Below are 9451 nucleotides of genomic sequence, written 5' to 3'. Positions count from 1 at the left end.
ACAGTGGAGCAAGGTGGGAGCGAGTCTGGGAAGGCACCCTGGAGGAGTCAGGTGCAGGCCTGCCCCATGTGTCACCTCTGACCTGGGAGCAGGGTTCCAGCCACTGGGCTGTGACAACATGTACTCTGGCCTCTAAGAATCTCGCTCCCCCTGTTGCACGTTGGAACTCGCCTTCCAGGTAAGGGGTATTTCTGGCCAGTTTTCTGGGTAGGCGACTAGGGTCTAACCTCATTTAGGGAAGTGCTTGTGGGGGCACCCACCCCTTGGTGAGGTGAACAGTGACCTGGCAAGGGGTACCATGCTCCCCAGCCTTGCTGCCCAACCTCCCAGGTGGCTCAGAGACCCTGTGCTGGAGACCTAGAGGCTGGCCTGGCCACTGGATACCTGGTAACAGTGCCCAGGGTGGGGAGGCCTGGAAGAGTTAAAGCAAGGCTGAGGGTCAGGCTGGTCCCGCCACCTCCTGGGCTTGGAGCTCAGGCTGGGTTTACTGCATCCCTGCTGCAACCCCCAGATCCCTCTCCAGCCCTGGGGAGACCCTGGCAGGGCGCTGGCCAGCAGGACCAGGCATGGGAAGCTCAGTCCTTAGAGCTGCCCAACTAGGGGCTTCTGGGCCACTGGCCCTGCCCAGTAAGAACATGAACACAGGAGGGGTCCCCTGTTGCTACCACGGTGGAACCTCCTCAATCACCCCCACCACGGTATGGGCAGCTGGTTAAGTCAGGATCCCCTCTAGAGGTCAGGTCTCGCCTCCTCTGCAGATGTCTGAGAGGTATGTGTCCTGCGCTGACTCGGCCTCCCAGACTTGCTAGTTGCCCCTGTGGGTTGTCTGAGTTGCTCCTGGTGGGCCGGGCATGACTGCAGGTCCAGGCGGTTCCCAGGGACTGTAGGTGGATCCCAGTGTTTCCCTGAGGCCGTCCACTTGAATACTCCCACAAAGAGCTTCCCCCAAAGGCAGAGGAATCAAATTGTCTCTGAATTACTTACATGCCACTGACAGGCCCCGAAAGTTGCCACAGGCGCAGGACTCCACTTACCACTCACAGTAAACTGTGTCCTCTGGATGGTTGTCCCTGCAAAGCACTTCCTGCCCTGGCCCCGGGATTGGCCTTTCTTGAGCTAGAGTGCCTTCAGGTGGCCTTCTGGATGCTGGGAGAGAGATCAAGAACGCTGGGAGAACCAGGCTCTAGCCCAGGCCTGTGAACTTGGTCAGCTCAATCGTGCCTGCTGTGGCCAGCCCAGGCCCCTCGCTGCCCTCACTCATGAGGCTGTGCCCCCAGCCAACAGCACCACAGAAGTGCATGAGGCAACCCAGGGAGCCTGGTGCCAGCGCAGGGTGAGCGCCTGAGACAGTGATGGGGAGGGTTGGCTGATGAGATGCCATGCCTCTGTCCTGCCGCCAGGACCCTCCACCCACCCTCCCATGCGCAGGGAGAAATCCGGAGATGTGGGCTTGGGAGCAGGCTGTGGTGTAGGCAGAGCCCTCGCCTCTCACTGGACCCCTGGGGCAGTGTTGGGACCCCCAGGTCTCTGAGGAGCCTTTCAGAAAAGCAGGCTCCCCTGGGTGGTACCTCGGCAGAGTCCTAGCCACCACCCACCACCCACCAGGAAGACAATGTCAGGAGGCACCAAACAAACCACTGTGTGGCAGACAAGTTGTCAAGACAGTGCTTTATTAAATCGTCTCCTTGTATCAAATGGTGTGTCTAGAAAACACGTGACCACATGGCATGTCACTGCCACGGGCCAGGGTCAGCCTGGCACAGTGGGACATCTGATGTGGCGAGGACCCCCCACGCTCCACCCAGCTGCCACAGGACCGCAGACCATCCCACAGGGCAGGAGGCCAAGAACCAGGCCCTGAGCCCAGGGAAGGTGGGCCAGCACTACAGGGGCCCCCCAAGGAAGGTGGGGCCCCTTCTGGAAGCTGGCCTCACGGCAGCACACCCCCAACAGAAGCTTGCCGAACATCTAGTCAGGACAGCAGACACTGAGACAGTTCTTGACAGTTTACACTTGGACTTCTTAAGTGTCAAATGGTTCAAAAATATTACTCTGAGCTATTACAGGAACACGGATTTGATGTTTTAATAAAAATACTATTTCTACAAAAGCTGTTTACACACAGCCTAGGATGGGGCCCTGCAGGACGGGGACGTGTGAAGACAGAACTCGCCCCCAAGTTCCCAGGCTGTGCTGCCCTGCGGATCCCGGGCCCGGCCGTGAGAACCACCACCGCCAGGGCGTTATCTTGCAAAAATTACACAGCGCCCTTCATTTTTAAAAAGTCTAGATTGTGATATTCCAAAGTGACTCCGAAGCCACGCACCAGTTTCCTGAGCCCTGTGGAGTGAAAGGAGAAACACCTCGCGCCTGAGAAAGCACGAGCAGGCCGAGGGCTCAGGCACTGGGCCGGTACAGAGACAGTTTTTAAAAACCTACTCACAACACTCTTCTGGATCCACCATTTCTCACACCTGTGCCTGGACACTGCTTCCAGCTACAATAAATCCAGTTCATGTGCACACACAGTTTTTAAAAACAAACACAAATGCTGAGGGGAAAGCCCATCTCAGGCCACAGCTAAGGTTACTAGAACTGACAAAGACCCTGCCCACACGCCTGCAGAGCCCCCAGGAGGGCAGCAGAGTCCAGGGCAGGGGGACGGTGGGATTGCCTGCCCAGGGCAGCTGCTGTTCTGCAGCAACAGCGAATGGTCGAGATGTGGACTACACCTGGCCAGGCAGGAGTTGGGCACAGCTGACTGACCCCGAGTGCTGCTCACAGGACAGACATCCATCATCTGGGAGATGCCTTTGGCAACCACAAAGCTGTTCTCAAAAGTAAGTACACTTTGACAACTGAAAACCAGGTGAGTCACATAGGGTAAGAGAATTCATAAATATTAAGCATCTAAAACATACTTCTTTCTCAAATAATTGAAATAAAAAACCTTTAGAATCCAACTACTACTTTACAAAGGTTTACATTTGAGGATATATAATCTTACCCCTAATTGTCAAGTTTCTTCTTTAATGGCTGAACAAAAAAAAGTTTCAAGTAACTGAGAAATATCATCCTCTGAGAGCTGCTGCTGTTCCTGGCTAACACGGCCAGTCCGTGTGTGTTACTCCTATGTCTTCCGAATTCCTATGTTTGCAGTCCCCCTGAGAGGACATTCCTGCCAGTAACCAGCCCAGCCTTAGCAGGAAGAGTGTGACTACACAGCAGGGCAGGGAGGTGGTGGTGAGGCCACAGGATGCTGTGCCCAGCCATCCCCCAACCGTGCTGCTAAGTGTTGAGAGGCTGCTGGCCACTTGGCAAACAGTTCTGGACACCAAGCCCGTAGAGGCCACCCAGCTCCACCCGAGGGGCACTGGGAAAGCCCTAAGTACTGGGGGTGTCGCTGTTCTGAAAGTCCCTTGAGACACCCGCTGTACCACGCATCTTCACTCCTCAGTGTCTGGAGTGCGGCCACTAGTCTATTTGTTCTAAAGGAGCTGAGGGACCTAGGCCTACAACATGTTAAGGGAATCGGCGTTTTGAACCGACAGGTGAGCAGCCATGGGTGCTGGCTTTAATTTCACATGAGGTGCCACCAAGAGCCCCAAGGGTGCTTTAGGCTGGGGTCCTGCTATGCTAGGGTTGGGCTGCTAGAGGTCCGTTGGCTGCAGAGCCCCAAGCAGGCTGGGCAGAGGATCTGCCCCAGCACCCCTGCAGTGAACGCTAGCCGTATTCCCACAGCCAAGGAGTTACCCCAAAGTGAAATGCTTCGTTGTCAAAGGCTTCATTAGTATCTCTCACAGCATAATTTGGGTTAGAAATTCCTCATGGCAGGCAGATTGCCCTGTGCAAATTCCATACTAATCAACTGATTGAAGAATTAGGTAAAAATAAATGGCAAATCAAGAAAGAGCTCCATAAGCACATAATGAGAAGTCCACGCATGAATCACTGGCATTCCTGTCGGGAGATGTTATTTTCCAGAGGCCACTGAGAGCAGACAGACACTTCTGTCACAATAGTTATACAGATCTGACTTTGCAAGCGTGTACGAAGAGACAGATCTATTTACACCAATATATGGGAATCAGAGTCCACAGACTGATCAAAGCATTTTGTTCAGCGCTGAGAAGGCTGTGCTTGTGTTAATCTGATCCTGTCTAGATGCCTCTGAGGGCGTGTAGACACATGTGCCCAGCTCCGCACGGCCATCAGCGTCCACATGGTCCTCACTTTCCTGAAGACAGGGTGGCACAGAGATGGCGAGGGCATGTGCATGGGGCCTGGGGCTGCACCCACACCACAGTGTCCAGACACAACTCCCTGGATGGGCTCCAGGATTCCAGACTGATCGAATCTTCGTGGAATGATGAAAATTAAAAAATTACTTGATTATGGAAGTTTCTGATTTATTCCAGCCAAAATATTAGATTTGCCACTAAGAAGAATCACCTCCAAGCGATCATTACCACGGCATCACCACAGTGGCCCGTGCAGCAGAGCAGGTGCCAGGACAGGCAGTTAGTTCTTCACCTCCGCAGCCTCCTTCTCAGCCTTTTCCTTGGCCTTTTCCTTCTCTTCCACCTTCTCTTCCTTCTCCAGTGTCGCCACAATCTCGGCCACCTGGCTGGTAGACACGTGAACATCTTCTTTGTCCACCAGATCGATTACCTGCGTACATGGGTGTGAAAGGGAGTGACTCAGCCACAGCGCAGGGGAGGCAGGAACATGGCCCCTCCTCAGCCACCTCACCTGGTCTCCCACCAGGGGTCCCTGGAGTCCTTCCTCCAGCTGCCCTGGTCCTCACCCCCTTGGGTGCCAATAGGCTCTAAGGCCCAAGGCCTGGTTATAAGCCTTGGCGGGGTGGGGATGACAGCAGGCAAGTTTTGCTCAGAGAGAGAGAGGCCAGGGGAGCTTCTCACAGGACCTAGGACTGCAGGGCAGGGGTGCCATTGCAGGTAGCACAGCAAGGCTGCCAGGGCAGGTCCCTGCTAAGCCAGCATGGCCTAGATACAGTGTACAGAGCCAGGGCCTGCACAGACTGTGGTTCCCAGGGCACAGAGCAGTGACATGAAGGGCCTCCATCCCCTCTGCTGCCCAGGTCACAGATGGGAGGGAGGTAGATGCTCAGCACATGTGTCTGACGGTGGCTTTTATTTATTTATTTATTTATTTGAGACACAGTCTCGCTCTGTTGCCCAGGCTGGAATGCAGTGGCATCATCACAGCTCACTGCAACCTCAAACTCCTGGGCTCAAGAGATCCTCCTACCTCAGCCTCCTGAGTAGCTGGGGACTACAGGTGTGTGCCACCATGCCTGGCTACTTTTTCTATTTTTAGTAGAGACAGGGTCTTGCTTTTGCTCAGGCTGGTCTCAAACTCCTGAGCTCAAGCAGTCTTCCTGCCTCAGCCTCCCAGAGTGCTATTTTCAATTGGCCAATTAATTTTTTTTTTTAATTTTTAGTAGAAACGTGGTCTCGCTCTTGCTCAGGCTGGTCTCAAACTCCTGAGCTCAAACGATCCACCCACCTTGGCCTCCCAGAGAGCTAGGATTACAGGCGTGAGCCACTGCGCCCGGCCTGTTTGTCTTTTGGTTTTTTTTTAGACAGAGTCTCGCTTTGTCAGCCGGGCTAGAGTGCCATGGCATCAGCCTAGCTCACAGCAAAAATAAAATTAAAAAAAGACAAACAAACAAAAAGAAAGGTAAATGATTAAGCGCCCATTCAAAGAGTGGTGGCCTGCTCCAGAGTAGCACTCCCACCACACTGTGTGATGCTGTGTGCCGAGAATGGGAGTAGGCTGCGGGCCACAATATGTGGGTCACCAGGGTGGGAGGGCGAGGCCAGCGTGTGGGGTCCTGGAGGCATGTGCAGTGAGAGTGAGCTGGGGCAAGACCCATTTTGTTGTCTCACCACCCACAAGTTTGTAATAATTCCTCACTTCTAGTGTTTCAAAGGAGAACAATAGCCTCAAGGAACAGTCACAGATCCTGACTCAACCCCTTGACAGAGGCAGCAGGCTCTACGGGGTGAATGCTCCCATGGTTCAGGGCATGGCCATGAGTAGCCCCTCCCTGACCCTGCCAGGCTCAGAGTAGGAAGATGCGGGGCCAGCCCACCGTCCCCCATCCCTGCCCAGCCCCACCTTGACCAGGTCGTCGATGTTGATCTTGCCGTCCTTGTTTTCATCCAGTGCTGAGGCCAAGCTGAGTAGCTTGTTTTCCGGAATGTGCTTGATCTGCTTCATGGCACTGATGAGCTCAGTGACGCTGATGACATTCTCCCTGGGGAGCACAGCCCGTATGTGGCTACCAGCCAGGTGTCCTGCCCCACGGACCTTCCTGTACACCTGCAGCTCCAACTGGCTAGCCCTGACCCAGGTGGCCCCACATGAACCAGGCACAGATGCCCCCCTACAGTGCAATCCCACAAACCACCAAAAGTTCCCATGCGCCTTCTTTGGGGGTGGGCAGCCCATTCAGCCACACACACAGAAACACTCTGGACCCAGGGTCTCCTGTGTGCATGTCTGTCCCCAGTGAGGCCCCTCCCTAGGCCACAGCAGGATGAGGGCTCCACGGATACAATAGCCATGGTTGCTGTTGCTGGGCAGTGGCACTTGGGCAGTGGCCACTTGGAACACTCTCTCACTGTGGTCAAGGTGGCTGTGCTGCCTTCTGACCAGTGCAGGGAGGTAGTGCCCCAGGCAGGTGGGCCGACCTTGAAGTCAGGTCAAGAGGGGATACACCCTTGTTGAGGGTAGACAAGGGCCTCCAAGAGCAGGGATCAAGGGGATGAGCAAGGCTCTGTGTGGGCACCTGGTGTGGGGGAAGTGGGGCACAGTGTGGCCCATAGAGTTCAGGGCATCAGCTGACACATGGCAGCCATTTCACTTGCCCAACAGGCACTCAGGTGATAGCAGCTCCCTGAAGCCACAGCTGTGGCAGAGAGACTACACATGTGGGTGTCATTATTGAGTGTAGGAGGTTCAGGAAGAGGGCGGAGGCTGGAGCAAGAAGGGAGAGCTATGGGAGGGGAGGAGGGCAGGGTAGGGTAGTGCGACAGGCAAAAGTGGGTGAAGATGGAGGAGGTGTGAGGGAAGAATGCAGGGGCAGGGACGCCCGCCCAGGGCCTCTGGCTAGAGCTATGGGTCACAGGTGGAGAGGACAGCAAGGCCGAGAAGCCAAGATGTACCCTTCGGCCACTCAGATCCCAGCAAAGCACCTGTGGGCCTAGTGACCAGTGCCGAGCTTAGCACCCCACTCACCCCACAGGAGCACCCTCGGCCGGGCCCAGCTTGCCGGCCCGCTGATCCATCTCCAGCTGCGAGATCAAGCCGTCAATCTGCCCGATCATCTGCTGCACCCGCTTTGTCAGCCTCTTGCTGGCTTTAGATTCTTCCACGTATTTTTCTTCGCCGGTCTTTGAAAGTTCCTTCTTGATCTCTTGTAAGTCCTAATGAAATTATTTTTAGTTGTAAAAAGTTTGTCTTTTAAAACAGGGGAATCTTATAATTAAATCTAACTTGTAAAACTATTTAATCCTGTGAATTCCAACCACAGAAAGTTACAAAATTTTACCTCTACCTGTCATATAAATTTCTTATTTCTGTACACTCAAACACTGCTTTTGTAGCAAATGAAATAAAATCGATTCTGAATCTCAATTTCTTCATACTTATTAAAGAATAAATAAATGAGCTGGGCGCGGTGGCTCACACCTGTAATCCTAGCACTCTGGGAGGCTGAGGCAGGCGGATTGCTTGAGGTCAGGAGTTCAAAACCAGCCTGAGCAAGAGCGAGACCCCGTCTCTACTATAAATAGAAAGAAATTAATTGGCCAACTAATATATATAGAAAAAACTAGCCGGGCATGGTGGCATATGCCTGTAGTCCCAGCTACTCGAGAGGCTGAGGCAGGAGGATCGCTTGAGCCCAGGAGTTTGAGGTTGCTGTGAGCTAGGCTGACGCCACGGCACTCACTCTAGCCTGGGCAACAAAGTGAGACTCTGTCTCAAAAAAAAGAATAAATAAATGAGTTAAAGATTCAAGGAATTTAAGTGTCTTTTCAGATTCCAAGTCAGTTTTGTCCCAGGAGCAAACATCACAGGGAAGAGTGGGTCAGGGGAGAGGCTGAGGAAACAGGCCGAGCTGGTGACAAACACCTCACTTTCAGTGGGAACTCACACAGCAAGAGGGCTGCCATGAGAAAGTTAAGAAAAGGGCAATTTTTTTTACCCATCTCAAAATTAGTCATCTCTTCCAACAGAGCTATGAAGATATAGTTCTTTTTAAATGAGATTAGTAATATTTATTTTAAAAAAAATAAAGAAAAAAGCCCACCACATCAGAAAATAAGTCTCTTTTGGGCAATCACGAATAAGATTTCATTTACCAAGTGAACAAACAACGATTCATGTGATACCTTCATATGTTTAGAAACTAAAGATGCATGCTGGTCACCTGCAAGGGTGCAGGGCCACATTCTAGAAGGGTGGCTCAGCCAGAATGGCTGTGGAAAAGTTATTGAATACATTTATTTATAATTTAGTTTTCTCTCCAAATATCCTTTGGCCAGCTTGCCCAGTATTTGATGGCAGTGTAACTTAACACTTTAGGGGTTGATAAAGCTGTTTTACCTTTTACAATCTCAGTCCTAGGAACAAGTCTCACCCACCCAGAACGCCATGCCCTGAAGCACCCACTCCGAAGAGCAGCTGAGGGGCCGGCTGGTGGGACGGTGTGTGGGGCACAGAGAAGATGCCAGGTGGCCCCGGGCACTGCTCACCTCGCTGTAGTCCTGGACGTCCTCCTTCAGCAGCTCCAGCTCCTCCTTCTCCTTGGTGAGTGACTTCTTCTGCTCCTTCAGCTTCGAGCAGGCATCGCTGAGGATGTCAATCTCCTCCTTTGTTATCTCCTCTTCCTGGAACGAAAACAAGTAAGCAGAGCCTAAGCGAAGGGAAATAATTGGCTTTTCCCCCTAAGAGTTTATGGCTTTTCTGTCATTAGACCAACAGAGTTCGAGCCCAGGGCTACAATGACCACATGCCCCACCTCACTGTCTGCACTCTTCCTGGGGCCTTTGTACACTGAGCCTCACTTGTTTTAAGTGTGTCATCTGGTGAGTTCTCATATATATGTACACCTATGAAAACCCCACTGCAGCCAGTAGTGTGAATACACCAGTCCCCTCCAAAGGCTTCCTCACCCACACACAGGGTCCCACCTCCAGCCCCAGGCAACTGCTGATCTGCCTCCTGCCGCCACATGGTGGCACTTCCTAGAGTTGCAGTACGTGCTGTTTTGTCTGACTTCTCGCTCGCCTACTCTGAGATTCATCCATGTGGCAGTGCGTCCCTCTGAATCACAGAGTAACTACACCAAAACTTGTTTATCCATGTACCTATTGATAGATATTTGCCTTATTTCCTTTTTTCAGCCCTTACAAATAAA

General features: G+C 52.7%; 2 protein-coding genes across 2 annotated transcripts in view; both read right to left on the bottom strand.

Moving 5' to 3' along the window:
- LOC105881641 (stem-loop histone mRNA binding protein) overlaps nucleotides 1-9451 on the bottom strand; it is a 230380-nt gene that overhangs the window by 205537 nt on the left and 15392 nt on the right. The gene's annotated exons all lie outside the window — the stretch shown is intronic.
- Nucleotides 1654-9451, bottom strand: part of LETM1 (leucine zipper and EF-hand containing transmembrane protein 1) — a 44900-nt gene continuing 37102 nt past the window's right edge. The window contains exons 11-14 of the mRNA XM_075992900.1: nucleotides 8787-8921; nucleotides 7267-7454; nucleotides 6145-6283; nucleotides 1654-4671 (exon numbers count right to left, since the gene is read on the bottom strand). Coding sequence (XP_075849015.1) covers nucleotides 4522-4671; nucleotides 6145-6283; nucleotides 7267-7454; nucleotides 8787-8921 — 612 coding nt within the window. The 3' untranslated portion in view covers nucleotides 1654-4521. The remainder of the gene's footprint in view (nucleotides 4672-6144; nucleotides 6284-7266; nucleotides 7455-8786; nucleotides 8922-9451) is intronic.

This window comes from Microcebus murinus, chromosome 16 (genome assembly GCF_040939455.1).
Source record: "Microcebus murinus isolate Inina chromosome 16, M.murinus_Inina_mat1.0, whole genome shotgun sequence".
Taxonomy (NCBI): domain Eukaryota; kingdom Metazoa; phylum Chordata; class Mammalia; order Primates; family Cheirogaleidae; genus Microcebus; species Microcebus murinus.
This window is presented reverse-complemented; position numbering and strand designations above follow the sequence as displayed.